Source organism: Daktulosphaira vitifoliae, unplaced genomic scaffold (assembly GCF_025091365.1).
Source record: "Daktulosphaira vitifoliae isolate Bord-2020 unplaced genomic scaffold, ASM2509136v1 Scaffold_1, whole genome shotgun sequence".
In the NCBI taxonomy this organism is placed as follows: domain Eukaryota; kingdom Metazoa; phylum Arthropoda; class Insecta; order Hemiptera; family Phylloxeridae; genus Daktulosphaira; species Daktulosphaira vitifoliae.
In genome coordinates, this window is record NW_026099572.1 from 81,909,491 (window position 1) to 81,926,880 (window position 17,390).

Consider the following 17,390-nt stretch of genomic DNA (forward strand, 5'->3'; position numbering starts at 1 on the left):
GAGGATATATTTTTCATAACTCCCTTCAAACGGAAACAAAATTACATCTTCAACATAAAATAATTTTTTCTAAGGTGGATCTGTGTCTTTTGACCGCCTTCATCTTAGCATTGGAACTCCACAAAACCTAGCGCTATGCCTATCATGAATTTAATCAATTAATTTTACACAAGTTTTAATAACGAAAATTTCCATGAAATAATTATTGTCAAACACATCAGTTAATTTTTACCCATTTCTGGATTAATGAAAATGATTATTATACATAATTATTATTATTATTATTATTAAATACTACAGCTTTAAACATATTTTAGAATTCTTCTTAAATATATTTTATTGTATATTGAAACATAAAAAAGATGTAGTTTCATCTGTGACATTGAAAGTTCAAGTAAAAACCATACTACTATAAGTCCTATTAGAGTTTTCTTAACTCATAGTAAATGAAGAACACATCATTATTAAACAAAACCTATATTTCTTTTTCACATAAAAGCAAAATAATACTTCTATTTTAATTATTTTACTAAGTGTATCTATTATTAATCTTACAACGAAAAATTGGTAGTCTTCTTCTTCTTCCTCGCTTTAATCCCAACTACTTGGGGTCGACCACCCTTATCCTAAACTTCCACTTGACACGATCTCCCACATCCTCTACGATCACATCAGCTGTCCTCATATCGCATTCAATAACATCTCTCCATCTCTTTTTTCGTCTTCCTCTACCTCTTCTACCTTCAACGTTCATTTCTACAACTCTTCTTACGGCTTCCGATTCTTCTTTTCTCATAACATGACCATTCTAAGTCTATTTTCCCTCATCTTATCCACAATTGACGCTACACCTATACTCCCTCTCATATGCTCATTTCCTATCCTATCTTCTCTAGTCATACCACTCATTCATCTAAGCATTCTCATCTCTGCTCTACTTTCTTATCAACCGTCTAACACTCTGAACCCAAAAACTTGGCTATAATAAATACATATATATATTCTAAAAATGAACTTTTACGGTAAAACATAATTATTATATAGGAAGAGCGCTAAATACTTGTCTAGAGTAATAAATTAAATAATACCTCTATTAAATAGACAAAGGCTTTTAATTAGAATTTGTATATATTGAAAAGATGTTTTAACTCTAGATCATAGAATTAAATATGTGCAACACATTATTATTAACTATTATTGTAGCTTCCAAGATAAACATCACTATTGCATTAGACTGACAACATATAAACATATACACGTTCTTCTCATCATATTAGTTACTTTTAACTAACTTAAAGTTTTCGGTACATTTAAACTTTAATTATCTTTATACGAAGCCCATTGAAATTCTACGTTTTATAAACTTATCAGAATTTTCACATACGTGTCTCAAGTTATACTACCAAATTATTCGTTGCAAAGATAAATTCCTTAACCAAAGATTATAATTAAATACTAAAAGTAAGATATTTATATGAAAACTGAGAATAATATCAAAAATAAGATTGTTGTTTTAACATGAAAATGTTTAAACAAATTAAATAACGGTTAATATCGGATTAAATAATTTTTACTAGACAAAATTCAAAAATAAAAGTTTACAATTCACATAAAAATATATACTAGTTTTTTTTTTTTGATAAAGTATAGTCCTTTGGCTTTGAGTGATCATTTAATAGTTATCACAAAATGAGCCAACTTGTAGCGGTGTTTAAACTTAAGGCAATTAAATATCTATTATAATTTTAGTTGTATCAATCTGCAGCACTAGTAAAATATTTACAAGTATTGTTAAGAAACACAAAATATTTATTTACAAAAATTATTTGATAAAATATATTTAACTGACCCAAGTTTAATCACTGTCCCTAGTTGGATCATTTAACGGTACTTAGTTTTCAACCATTCACATATTTTATACAATGGACCAAACGATTTTTAAAATAATAATACTAATTTACCCATAAAAATTTTCAATTTTCTATTCGAAATAATTTATAGATTAAAATTTTTTGAAATAAAGCAGGCGTACATGACTCACTTATATTTAAACGATTTGTTCGTTAAATAGAAGATCCTTGAAAGACTTTAGCCACTCACTAACTTTTATTTTATTTTATTATTATTTAACAAACCAACAAAAAATCACACAGTATTATAATAATCTTAATAACTTAAGCAAAAAATTTTTCTTTAAAATGAATTTATTAAAAAGAAAATACTCAAAATGATCGTGTGTATCGCACAATTAATAGTTTAGTTATTTGTCGTTTATATCACTTGTGTACCATACGAATGCGCCCCGAAAACTGTTATTCGCCGGCCATCAAATAACGGCGTGCCAGTGAATGCCGTTGAGAATTTTGAAATCGATTATCAGCATTCGCCATCTATCCCAAAAATGGGAAAACCAACTCCAGACGTCGTTAACTTATATGAAGGTAGTATCTTGCATTAAATTATTGTACATCACTTTTAATGCTAAAATTTGTAATTCAACATATAAATTATTAACCTCAATCCATTTAACAAAAATAGGTACAAATACAAACTTAATTTTGTTTGCTCAATATTGTTTATTATATCGGTAAGATTTCAATTCAAGTGAAGTAAATAATTAGATTCCTTAATATTATATGGCACTGTCAAGTATGTTTCCCTTTTATTTTTTTAACTATTGCATAAAAATCGTTTTAAGCTTAACTAAAGTAGTGTATGCTAATCTTAAGAAAATTTCATTTTCATGCATATTTATAAAAATTACAGTATTTTTACTTAATTAAAATCAACATAAGCTGTTATAAATATTGCATCGCTATGATGTCATTTTTATAGATAAAAATAATCTTTCAACAAAAAAATTTACCCTCCAGGTATACTTTAATAAATAATTTTAACGAAAAACTGCTTTTAAATGCCCTCAAGATACTAATTAAATTTTATTTATTATATCGGTATAAATGCAATTTAGTTCTCACAAGACTTTTTCGATTTTTTATTTACATTTTTAATATTTTACCTTATAAAACTTTCATAAAAACGACATAAGAAAGAATATTAATATTGTGCGTACGACTTATTAACAGCGTTGTATACAAACTTTAAAATATTAAATTTTTTAACAGTTTTCGACCACACATTTTATTTTCTATCAGTATAAAAACCTAGTCGGTTAATAAAAAAATTTAAAATCGTGTGGGAGCGCAATTGAATTTATATCATACGTCTACCACATTATTAATGCTAAGAAATATATGCATTTATGATTATTTTTTAAAAATTAGTGTACATTTTTTTTCATTTTAGGGAAGACTTCTAATTATACTCAATACTATAATCTGGGTAATTACACATTACTAAGTTTTTAAGTCAAATAATAAAAATTTGTATTGGCTAATAGTATATTCAGAATACTTTAACAGAATTTATAAATTTGTAGAATTTTATTATTAAAATGAAATAAATGCATAATAATTCATTACAATTTTTTACATTGCATCCAACCACCTGTAGTTTATTTTGTCTCGGTACAATTAAATATACTTATTTAGAAAATTCAATAAATATTTTTAAAAAGCTATCATTGCAAATAACCATTCACAATTATAGTATTAACGTAGCAAATATTATTACATAATTTAAATTATAAAATTACTGATTTGCACAAATATTGATACAATCTTATCTTTTATGAATTGATGATCTGATTTTTCAACTATCTTATAATCTTAATATTAATTTAATATCATTCTGAAATAAATGAAACATCAAAATATATTAATTAGTTAAAATAATGACCAAGTTTATCGAATGAGAGGATATCTAATTCCCTGTCTTACTAACAAATATTTTATAATTTTAGATCACAATTTTTTAATACATAATGCAACTCTCCCCACCCTCAATAAAAAAAGTCACTCTATTTTAAGAAAAATATATTTGCTAATTTTTCACTTTTTAGCTTTGAGACGACACTGATTAATGTATTTGTATGTATTAATAAAATTTCACTCTGATAATCAAAATAATACTTGAAAAATAATTTACTAATATTATAACTAGGTTTAGGGACTTAATGCATTTATAAAGCTTATTTTAGTCATCCTAAGTAAATAAAATAAATATATATTCACATAAATATTTTTCTTGTCTATAATTATTGTATATTAAAATGAAATTTAGTTATTGTGTCATGTAGGTATCACTACCCCAAAACAAAAAGTATTCCTATGGTACTGTGATTTTTAAAGATTTGTATGTCTCAGAAGTCATCAAAACAAACTTTATAAATGCTCAATGTCCCGAACTCTAATTATAACTCAATATGATGAAATTCCTAAGATAACATTATATTTTTAATGGCACTTATGCTGGATGATAAAACTTGAAAATAATATAAATATTATTTTTCATAGATAGAAAAAAAAGGTAGTATTTATTATGCTAGAGAATTTTTAGGACAATCATTAAGATTTGAGAGGCTCAGGAAAAATTTAAACATAATATATATCTTTTTTTTCACAGCACGAAGCCATAATTTAACAAAAAAGTACGAGGCTCATGGCACCCCTCCTAAGAATTATCTTAATTTTTTACGCATATATGTAGTAATTTTGCATATTCATTACGCCTTAAAAGTGTATATATAAAATGTTCAGTAAGGGAAACGGGTTTTTGTTGTTCTCATTGTTTATAAAAATTGGCCTTTTCCTTACTTATTGAACACTCTGTATAGTATCCTTTTTTATCAAAAATTTACTGATATATTTGTAAATACTGTAATTAATTAATCAGAAATCTTACTGAAAAATTAATTTCCTGAAATTCAAAATGATTATTTTTTTACTACTATATTGAAATATTATTAAACGATGAACATTATTTATTTAGTAAAATATATTTTTGTGACAAATCAAATAATTATATGATTCATAGAAAACAATTGCTCTTAACAAATGACACTGATTACAGAATGGGCTTTCCTGTTACACATTTAATTTATTATTCACATGTTCCTATTTTTCGGTCTTAAATATTATTACATGAAAATTAATAATTTTATTTGAAAAACATATAATTCCCTATGCAAAACATAGACTAGATTTTATAGAGTCAAACACTATAAATAAACTATCGAGTCTACGTTTAAAAATATACAAAGAAACTAATTAACATTGAAGGAAAGTTACTTGCCTCTAGAATACTAAAAATCATTGGTACAATCTTTATTATAAACCTTTTTACGAACACGATATGATTAATATTATCAAAATCAAATGTTGTATTATCTTTAAATATAGTTATTCTGTAAACAATAAACAAACCAACTGAGAACTCATGTAATATTAATCAATTTTTATAATTTGATTAATATGATGAATACGGTTTTATCATTTTATCATGTAATCCTGTTTTGTTTAAAACAAAAAACAATTATTTGTTAATTTTCAATTTTTTTTTTCTTTTTTCTACATATTTTTAGAACACCGTGTTAATTAATTAATTTGCAGTCGTTTTTTTATTTCAAACTTAGTAAAATTAATGAAAACAATTTTTCTTAATTTTATCAGTAACCATAAATTTAAATTAAGAGTATTTGATTTTTATTAAGTTTATGCTCTTTAAATTAATATACCTTTTATGGATCAACTAACATGTGCACATGAAAGAGTTATAACAATAATAATTGTGTATCAAAAATGTTTCAAATACCTCAAACTATAATACAAAAACATTGATCTACACAACTATTAAAGTAAGAACCCATATTATATATTAGACATTTAGCCAAAAAAATTTAAATAGAATTACGTAATGTATATCTATTATTAGAATATATTTCATGATTTTCCACTTTGTGCATAAAACAGTATTTATGCAGATATTTGTAGTAACATGCAATTCCTAGAAAATGTATTATATTGTGGTGTAACTTGAGCTTGATAAAACACCTTTTCATATATTTTAATTACAAATTTATTTATTTAATCTTAATAGTCATTAAGGTTTTGAAATTTTAGATCATACTAAGAGTCGCAATCTATTTTGATAAAATGTTTAGAATACGAAGTTTTAATTCATACATAGAATATTGTGTTTTTTTGGAATTCAGTAAAATAGTAGTATAAGCTCTGAAAGGGAAATTAGCATCTTTTTAGTGTTATTTCACAGCATCAAAAAATAAAATTAGTAAAACACAAAACATTCATTTTTACGATTTTTGCTTCAATGCGAAGCTGAGAAGTTATTAATTTTATCATGATATTTTTTTTTTGCGTCTGTCGCCTTTTTTCTGATTTTATAATTATAACAAAGACTGTAGGAATTTCAACTATCTAAGCGATATTTAATATAACTCGAACACTTTTCATCTAAATATTTTGACACAATTTAAAAATTTATACATAGGCTACATAATGTCTATATTTCAAGTTCATTAAATCAATATTATTAGATGCGATGTGAAGCTCAGAAGGTATTAATTTTACTAAATTGTGTTTCTTTTTATGTCTATCACCACTTTTTCTGAGCCCTCACCAGACCGATTACTTTCAACGATACGTCAAAAGATCATAAATCGTATCTAATAGAAGTCATTGTCTACAAAAATTTTCCTCATTCATTGTAAACGGGGAAAATCCGCAAAAAAATAGGAATTATTAAACTTTGGTTACTTAAAACTGTCATAACATATTTTAAAAATAAATGAATCTTAATAATATTCATTTTATAGATACCTTAGGTATTTACTTTTCATTGTAAGTTGGCTTTTGGCATTGTCTAGAGGAAAAGGGAAACACGTGCTCTCCACACATAAATAATAATAAATTAATTTATAATAAAAAAAAATGAAATAAAATAATTAATAAAATACAGCTCATCACGTAATTATAATTATAAAACAGAAAAAGATACTTGATAAAAGTGACAATAAGACAACAAACATGTGCACTTTAGCACGGCCAATGACAGAAGAAAGATGGAGAAGAGCCAACACCGATCTAACGGCAATTTCAAATCAATAACGGCTAGTCTTTTTGGGGGGGATTAATACCGATAAACAATTAGATTTTAATTATATTTATCCTCTTTTGTCGCCTAATCTAGCGGTCAGCGGCAAAAATAATAAATGGTTGACACCGCTGTACCAGGAAAAGGTTCTTTCACGTGATAAAATAAATAAGTAGACATAACAAAAAATTATAAACGGTCCATCTTCGAATTTGTGACGTTATATCATTAAATATATTTTTTTCGAAAATATGATATTTTACCCGGCCATTGAAAAAATAGTAACTTTTGCTTGAAAAGTTAACCGTTTCAACTTAACTCTTCGAAATGTTCCCCAAACACTCCAAATTTCAACACATAAGTTAAAATAATATTTTATATTATTAATTATTAATAATTAAATATTTAAGTGTTATAAATATAAAAAAATTGTCTCGACGACTTGACTTATATTATATCTGTAAATGACTTCCATAGTTAAAAAATATTATAATGTTAAAATTCTCAACTTTAAATTGTTATTACTATTTGAAAAATGTATGGATTAATACAAATTGTTTTAGAAGTACTCCATACATATTATAATCATCCGATATACTTTATTTTAGTAAACCATTTCTACTTATACATGGTTGGTTCAAAACTTGAATCATATTTATAGAAAGTAGAACTTTTTCAACATAATTTTTGAAAATGTTCCGAAAATACTCTTAGATTTAAACATATGTTAAATGAAAGAGTAAGTTACCTACTATAAGTTAAAAAAAAATTTGTCCAAACATTTTATCTTCTACATAACAATTCCCCTTAAAAAATAATTAAGTGTTGATTATAAATATTTTCATGGAGAACTTTTGCAGCTTTTAATGACAATGCAATAAGTATATTAAAAAGAAGGAATTGCCCTTACAAAAAAAAAGTTAAAGCTATAAAAAAAAATTGTTAGAAATATAAAATATTATAGGCTTACCATAAGTTACAATTTTAATTACTTGACTTTAATAATAATTGATTAACGAAGGTGAATTAATCGAATTAATAAAGTTAACTTTTTTTTCGATAAATCAATACTTACGCTTTTGATACACTATTGCCATTTATGTAATTACATACACAAATATTTAATAATTTCTCCGTGAAAATTTTATTAAAAAAATATTAAATATCAATTTCATAGTAAATGTAATTTCTATAATATGTATTTATTCTTGTATCAAACTTATAAATCATACAACAAATAATCAGGATATAATTAAAGAAAACAGCAGTTGATTGCCTTTAGATAAATTTATTAGTTTTTTCTAAAAGTTTAACACTATCAACAAGTTTGCATCGAAGCATTTTTTATGATAGTGATTTCAGTGTCAGTTACCATCTATATTTGTCAAACAATGCTACGTTGATACTATGCTAGTTTTTTTTATTATTTTATTCTAAGAGAAAACCTTATTAACTTTCTAAAATGTAAATAAATTTTTAGTTATAAGTACACAATCTGAATTTTAATTTAAGAGATTGATTGATTGCGAAGTTAATAATTCCGTATTTAATTTATTCTACTGATTCAGGCTAAAACTGTTCGATAACAACCGTAATTGAGAGACGTGGTAATGTTAAAAGAAATTATCTCAATTTTTTTTAGACTATTTGAATGTAAAAATACATTTTTAATCTTCCAGTAAATTATTCCTTTATTTAAATTATTAAGCTAAATTAACTGTTATTTTAAAATGTATTTAAAAGACTTTTGAGAAAAAATCGAAATTTTTCATTTTTTTGTTTGCTGTATGAATTATATTTATAATATTCCTCTTAGTTAAAGTTAATGTACCTTATTTAATAGTCATTGGAATAAAAATGTTTTACAGTACTCATTATAAAATAAACAAGTTGTCAAAGTAACCACACAACTATTTTAGTTCTATTGTAAATTATGATTAACATGAAATTAAAAAATATATATATATCTCAATATAATGAATGAGTTTTATCTGACATCTGACTTTAGACAGACCGGCAGTTTTCTTTAAACCTTTTATATCGGAAACGGCGATACCGACAAGAAGATTCATAAGTATGATGTACAGAGTCGGTGTAAGTAGCAAAGTGTAAGGACGACATGTCATCGACGCGAGCGTGTGGACTGCAACCGGCGTTAATTAAACGCTTTAGACATCGCACGCAGCCGTTTAGGGCACTTATGTGTACGGCGCCATAACCCCTAAACGGCAGTACATAATCTATGTTGGTGTCGGCGTTGACTAGGGTTTGAACAATGTCGCACTTGTCCAAGTAGCACGTCCACAACAATATCAAGTTTTTCAATTGCTGAGGACATCTTTTCAACACCGTCAAATCTGCCTGGTCGTTCTCCACCTCTCGGAGAAACTGAAAACCATTCGTGAACACTTTGGACGCGTCCAACAGACACTGTTTGACCATTTCCCTGTAATTGTTCACGCTCAACTCGTTGGAAAATCTACGGCCGCCCGACGTAACCGTTGTCTCCGTACCGCTCGGTTCTTCGACCTCTTCGACGAGATCATTGGAATAAAAATGTTTTACAGTATTCATGGTTTAACAACTTTATTATTATAAAATAAACAAGTTGTGCAAAGTAACCACACAACTTTTTTAGTTCTATTGTCAATTATGATTAACATGAAATTAAAAAAAATATATAAATAAATATATAACTTAGAAAAGTAATAAATATCTGAGTCATACATAACAATATAATTTTTATTTATATGCTTGTGTTAAACGTTTTTTCAGGAGTGCTTTAATATTTTTTCCATAATTGCCTCAAAAAAGATAGATTATGTACCAATTCCCCCCCAAAAAATGTTTTTGACATATTTTATGTGCATTTGAATCGAAGCGTTTTGTTATTGTGATATCAAGTTTGAATCTATAATGTTTATTACACTTAGTATTGACTATACTGTTTTTTTTCAATAAAACATATGAAATCAAGGGGTGCATTAGAGGCAAAAAATAAATTACTTTTCTTATGATAAGACTTTTATACTTAATACTTACTTCACCACCGCGTGAACGTATATTTACCAACAAAATCTTTATAGTACTTTAAAGCGGTAACTGGATAATAGACGTCCAAAAAAGAAAGGTAGACAAACAGTATTCTTGTTTGTAAATTTTCTTCGGTATATATTACATAGGCTGTATCATTGACAAAATAAGGTTGATTCTCTTTTGTTCTGTTTTGACATATAAACGTACTTAAAATCAATCTTATTGAAAGTTGATATTTTGCTATGAACCGAAGATCATTTTTAAATGAATATTTTTTTATACTTTCTAGCATTTCAACGGAATTTTCAAAATATTTTCCGTGAATTTTCGATAAATTTTATTGATTACTGTAAAAATCCTAGAGTAATAGAATTANCGTGAATTTTCGATAAATTTTATTGATTACTGTAAAAATCCTAGAGTAATAAAATTACATGTCTGCTGCTATTTAACTTCAAGTGATCAAGTCCAAAAAAATCTAACAAAAAAGTAGATCAATGCTATTAATTTGAATTAATTTTATTTCTCAACTGTTTAAAATAATATTATAAACAATTGTATTTTTCTCAAGGAACTTTCAGAAATATAATTATAAAAATTATACGAAAATGTTTTGAGAATATTAAGTAATATATTTAATATTTATTGAATGCTAATTTTGATCTTAAATATTAATTCAATTTTTCTATCGTAAAATTTGAGAATAAAAGTTTATAGCTATTTTAACGAGGAAAAAAACCTGGAATACTGGCAACTTTGATTATTTATTTACCATTATTAATAAGAAATTATTATTAGTACAACTAATAGTAGTAACAACTACTATTAAAAACAAAATTTTACATAAATGTGTTAAAGCAAAAATTTTATACTTTATATCATCTCAAGTTAAATCAAGGTATCAAAAAATTATAAATTATACTAAATACAAGATGGTCCATAATATTCTGATAAATCTAAGAGTTTTTGATCATTAAGTATTTTGCATTACTTCTTTTTAAACTATTATTACACTTTATGTCTCAAAATCGTCCTATTTTACTACAGAATATTTACTACTGAACATCAATAAGATATTATTTTTCGAAATTTTTTAAAAGATGGTTATCTTAATTTATTTAATTTACATTTTTCGCTAATTTAACAAAAAAGTTATTTTCTTAATAAATTAAAAATATTTTTTATGATATTTTATTTCCTTATAGTCTTAAGTGTAATAATAATTTAAAAAAAAGTATTCAATAAGTCAAAAGTTATTTGATTTTTCTAAACATCGTAGACCACCTGTATATTGATTGCAACTAATGATTCTACTCTGTCTAAAAAATGTTTATTGACTTAATGAAATTCAAACAAGTAATTAAGCACTCAATTGACAGTCGAATAAAATTATTAAACTTATTTGCTGTAGGCGTTTAACAAATCATTATATTTTATATAAAGTGATGTCATGGTCAACCATCTGCAGCTACTAAACAAGTTTTAATTGATTAGATTAATTTCATTTACGACATGTCCGATAAAACAATATTTATTGTGATTTATGTATACTCCACTGTTATTTGATAATACTTTAATATTTGTAGCCAAATTGTAACTTAATAAATTTAACGTCGATTATTAGGATTGTAATAAATTATCCCATAAAGTATTTAATGGAAACTCAATACTTTATTTTTGTAAAATGAAAAAAATTAATTCGAATTATATTTTTCATTAATGAAGAAGAAACAAGCATTCGCAATTTTTTTTCAATAAAATAAAATAAAATTATTCATTAGATGTAAATGTATAAAGAATATATATTATTTATATTTAACAAATTGTGAATAATGACAACGATTATGATAAAATCTTATTTTGATTAGCATATTATTTACAATAAAAGTTTTTGCTTTAATTAAGATAAAGATTACTATGAGACCTTATTTTGATTAACATATTATTTACAATTAAATTTACTATTGTCATATGGAGTATTATTTAATCTACGTGTCGTCTAACCAAAACAGCATTAAATGACTACTAATTATTTTTAGTTACATACATTATTAAAATTAAATTACAAAAAATAACAACAACAAAATAAAAAAATTAACTCACATTTGTTTATGTTAAGATTATAAAATAGAATATATATATATATGTATAGAATATAAAATCAAACTAAAAACAATGAAATTAATAAATATATACATTTCTATAAATAATTATCGCATTCAGTCATGTATACAAACTAGAAAATAGCGTACAAATTTTCACTCTTCATTGAGCAATGTATACATATTAGGAACAACAGTAAACAGATCACCCTTCCAAATATTTGTTAAAACTAAATCATTACTAGTAATATATTATTAACACAAGGTTACGCGAAAATTAGACATAAAGTTTCATCCTGTATCAACACCGTGACCTTGTATCTTATATCATCAATTTTTTAGCCAACACATATTAATTTCAACATGTTTATAACGAAAGACGCACTAGGTCTTGAAAAATAAATTGTGCTGACAATATTCAACATTTATGGTACGATTTTTTACCAAACAATGGCTATTTTAATGGCGTTTCGGACTCATCTCAAACACAAGATTATACTAGCGGTGGGTTTAAGCTGAATTCCCTCCGTACAACATTTCTAAATACACCATTGCTTAACAATTATTAATAAATTTCCAGTTGTTTTCTTTAAATATTATTATAATTATCTCGATTTTTTATTAATAATTCACACTATGATAATGACGAATCTTATAATATTAAAAGAATTATGTAGGAGTATTTGCATTTATTTACTTTTTTTCATGTGACCGGATATTATTTTTAATCTCGTTGTTAATGTATATTATAAATTACTTGGTATTTATTTATTTAATGTCGTTTTGCTATGATTATTGTAGTTTTGAAAACTAATAATTATTTAATAAAAAACCGGAAAATTGCTTCAAGTAAAGCAATTATTTCACGTTTTCTTAAAATCTATAATGTAGATTTTAACAAAACGTACAATAATTTCAAAACTACAGAGTTCTTATGTCGTGTAAACTTTTTAATTTACCATTAATCGAAACAAATATCCTATCGATAAAGTTTAAATAAATATATCATCTAACTATCCATAAAATTGCGAAAATGTTAAAATTTATTAATATCACGTTATTAAAATTAGTTTGTTAGTTTACTTAGCGCTATTTAAATTCATGAGCAAGTGTCTAATAACTTTTTGATTTTCATCCACAACGTTTCTCAGTTCTTTCACTTCTTTCAAAATTTCCTTAATACTCAACTGTTCGTTGTTTTCGCAACGATCTTGTTTTTTCCGTTTGACTAACGTTCGTATGGCGTCGATAATATCCCTCGGCAGTGCTTGTCTTTGATTTAACGGCTTCACCGTCATATATGCCCTGTTTTTGGACGGGTAAACCAGAGCTTTGCGTTTGATGCTTTTCGGCCAAAAGCTCCTTAACATGAATAACTCAATATAATGAATGAGTTTTATCTGACATCTGACTTTAGACAGACCGGCAGTTTTCTTTAAACCTTGTATATCGGAAACGGCGATACCGACAAGAAGATTCATAAGTATGATGGACACGAAAACTAAAAGTGCTACATAGACAATATAGGCACTCAATTGGGTCATTAATGGAGATTGGTTGTGCACTTCTAATAAATTGAGGTCCAACTCGCCGGCCATTATCACCAGTACTTTGACAAAACCGGTAATTGGATTATTAAACCACGGAGAATTCGGGAATACCACACAAAGGCTGACAGAAAACCCTATCAGTAAGCACATATAGGCCATTAGAAGTTTGGCGAATTCTTTTTGAACTTTAGTGTACATCGCAACGTAAGTGTCGAACCATGGTAGTTGGCCGACTTTGACCATTAAATTGGTCCAGGCGCAGAGAACAGAAAAAGCGCCCACGTGGTTTTGCCATTGGTACGTCTGGCCGAAGATGCTGAACGATATTACCGGCACGCTCACCAACACCAACCACTCGCTAAAGTTACTCAAATTTAAAAAGTACTCGCTTAGGTACGCGTAGCCGGCCATTTCTGATATTTTCAAGAAACTCTCTACTACGGCGATTACGTATAATACATAGGCGATTACGTCCATAATGTGATAGTGAGTGACCAGAAACTGGCCGACGACAGAGTTGTTCACACAAGATGAAATATTCATTTGAGAAAAATGAGCAGCGTTGTAACAATCTCGACTTAACACTGTGAGAACGTAAAGAGTGTAGAAAGTAATGAACAGAGCCAAACTCGCCAGACGCATCAAATAATATTTTCTGATTTTGTCCCATTTCAAATACAAAAACGCCTGGCACAGGGGGTGCTGCAACAACTCGTATTGTCCTTCTTCCTGAAAACATTTCAACAGATCGATCTCGCCGAAAGTGTTGCTGTCCAACAAGTTTTTAAACTTGAGTTGAATTTCGGGACCGCGTTTAAACCCGTCCGCCCAATTTGACGAAATGGCATTATCGAGCTGCCTACCGACGGCCGGAACACACGAAGGTAATTTGCGCACTATCATGTTTAAAGCTGATATACCGCCGTATGTGTGGATGCCTACATTACCGCCTCTGTGCAAAAGAGAATCGACGCATTCGGGCGCTTCGTTCAATGCTGCTACGTGCAGCGGTGTAAACCCGAAATGATCCTGGACGTTAACCTTGGCCTGGTAGCCAAGTAACGCTTCTACAGCTTGGCTCACGTTCAAAGTCTTGGCAGCGATAACCGTGTGCAGCGGCGTACGGTCATCAACGTCCCTGGCGTTGACGTCAGCGCCGGCTCTGACCAACGCTTCAATGCATTCGACGCTCTGCGCTTTGGCTGCCATATGCATTGGCACTTGCAACTTGGCGTTTTTGTCATGAACGTTACCGCCATGATCAAGCAACAGTTTGACACATTCTAACTGCGCCGACTCACAAGCCAAATGCATGGCAGTATTATCTTGATAGCCTTTAATGTTGACTAGAATTCTATCTGACATTAATAACATATTCATGCAATCGGCGAACCCTTGATCCGCACATATATGTATAGGGGCGAATCCAGACGAGTCCAGAACGTTCACGTCCACCGAGTACTTGGAGACTAGCAGCTTAATGCAATTGACCGCTCTGGCTTTAACGGCACTATGCAAAACTGTGGGTTCTAACCTACAACCGGAATCTACGAGCAGCTGTACAGAGTCCACGGAATCGGTGTAAGTAGCAAAGTGTAAGGACGACATGTCATCGACGCGAGCGTGTGGACTGCAACCGGCGTTAATTAAACGCTTTAGACATCGCACGCAGCCGTTTAGGGCACTTATGTGTACGGCGCCATAACCCCTAAACGGCAGTACATAATCTATGTTGGTGTCGGCGTTGACTAGGGTTTGAACAATGTCGCACTTGTCCAAGTAGCACGTCCACAACAATATCAAGTTTTTCAATTGCTGAGGACATCTTTTCAACACCGTCAAATCTGCCTGGTCGTTCTCCACCTCTCGGAGAAACTGAAAACCATTCGTGAACACTTTGGACGCGTCCAACAGACACTGTTTGACCATTTCCCTGTAATTGTTCACGCTCAACTCGTTGGAAAATCTACGGCCGCCCGACGTAACCGTTGTCTCCGTACCGCTCGGTTCTTCGACCTCTTCGACGAGATCCACGTCCGGCACTTTGAACGACACGGGCCGTTCCCGATTTATAGCTTTCTCGTGAAAACTAAAATACCTTTTTTTTTTGGGCGTGAGGTCCATTCCCATTTCCAGGTACTCTCGCGTACTCTGATCCAAACTCAGTCGTCGGTCCACCGACGCCTTTAGACTCATGTTGTTGGCGCTAACGAACGAAATGCGACCGAAAAACTTGCAGCTCACATAACACGACGTCGCACCGCGTACGAAACGCGTTCACTAGAACACGTCTTCGTTTTCCGTGTCCACTGTACCGGTTACGATGATAATAATAACAACATTATGGTGCTATTTCTCCTACCAGACCGGTTCGAACAAGTGGGAGACAAAAAAATACATACACATTATCCGGTTATTCGATGAGTCACAATAATTATTGTGCGATTCGGTATTTACGTCGTCGTGTGTGTGTTGGTATCAGGTAAAAACCGTACGCGTACCATTTAATGATATACATTTTGCGGTGAGAAAAAAATTACACGACTATACGATTATTATCAACTCAGTAATTAGCATTTCATAAAGAACAAAGAACAAAATCAACGCGTGCCAGGTTGTGGTTAATTTATTAAAACGATAGATTAATTGCATTTGTTACTCTACTAATATTTAAAAACAAAACTGTGTTTTATGCATCTATTTAAATATTTCTAAAATTGATGATACACGTCTAATAGATAATAATCAAACATATTTTATTTTGATTAATTTTCGAGATCATATCTACAATTTTTTAATAAAATTGACACACTCATTAATTTAATACCCACGAATAATAATAAAAGAAATAATACAATTTTAAATTATAAATTTATCAGACCGAAGATAAAGTTCGAAGGTTTGGTTGAAAGTTAATGAATAATTATGATCATTTGAAAAGTTGATTCCCTTGACTCATCATAAACACCAACTCTATTTAACGATTTTAATGGCTCTGTGAATTGATGAGCAAGACCAATAAGGAAATAATGTTCACCTACACAAAAATATGTAAAACAAGTATTCTTTAATCAACTATGATTAAATAATTCGAAAACAAAATACTTTCTATAAAAATAACTGGAATCCATTAACTCTGCGGAATTTGCAAAACGATAAATGAATTAAACGTGTCTGTGCGTTAGGAGTAATTAGAGAATTCTAATTTAATAATGTTCGCGAATTCTGTGTAAGACGACAAAAATGTAACTATGTATGAATTTACAAGGTTTCATATATCATTATCATCATAAATCTTGTAATTTATAAATTCCGGATATCAGAGTAAACACGTTCCGAAATATTTAATTGCAATGCATATTATTTAATTAATCTTAACATCTAGTAAAGTTTAGTGCAAAACATTATCAAATATAGTAATTATAATGGAAACAATAGAGTAATAATACAAAATAATTTTAAAAAATAACATTTATTATACCTTTACGTTGATTTTAATTATCTTATGATGTTTTCTACACTCAAAGTTTTTTTAATGAATAATTTAAAAATACCTTAATATGATTTAATTCAACCTATTAACATCAATATTTTGTTTGTATCAATTTCAAAAAATATGGTGTAAAATATCCTGTCAAATATAAGGTAAAGCCGACTCTTAATAAATGGGATAGATGACTGTGTAAAAAGT

General features: G+C 28.4%; 3 protein-coding genes across 7 annotated transcripts in view; all 3 read right to left on the reverse strand.

Annotated features, from left to right (window-relative positions):
• The window catches only part of LOC126910270 (potassium channel subfamily K member 18-like), a 126,676-nt gene extending 124,361 nt beyond the window's left edge, over positions 1 to 2,315 (reverse strand). For 3 of the 5 annotated variants that reach the window (XR_007705229.1, XM_050692685.1, XM_050692683.1), the window contains exon 1: positions 2,042 to 2,315. The gene's annotated coding sequence lies outside the window, so the exon portion shown is untranslated. Of the gene's footprint in view, positions 1 to 2,032 lie in introns of all 5 variants that reach the window. The other 2 variants (XM_050692687.1, XM_050692686.1) reach the window with 1 other exon arrangement.
• LOC126910283 (DNA-directed RNA polymerases I, II, and III subunit RPABC4) overlaps positions 1 to 11,309 on the reverse strand; it is a 157,740-nt gene extending 146,431 nt beyond the window's left edge. The window contains exon 1 of the mRNA XM_050692714.1: positions 11,299 to 11,309. The gene's annotated coding sequence lies outside the window, so the exon portion shown is untranslated. The remainder of the gene's footprint in view (positions 1 to 11,298) is intronic.
• Positions 11,310 to 11,881: 572 nt separating this feature from the next.
• LOC126910266 (transient receptor potential channel pyrexia-like) lies at positions 11,882 to 16,016 on the reverse strand. Its single transcript, XM_050692679.1, has one exon. It carries the CDS (start codon positions 15,893 to 15,895, stop codon positions 13,229 to 13,231), a length of 2,667 nt encoding a protein of 888 aa, XP_050548636.1. The 5' UTR covers positions 15,896 to 16,016; the 3' UTR covers positions 11,882 to 13,228.
• Between the last annotated feature and the right edge of the window lie 1,374 nt (positions 16,017 to 17,390).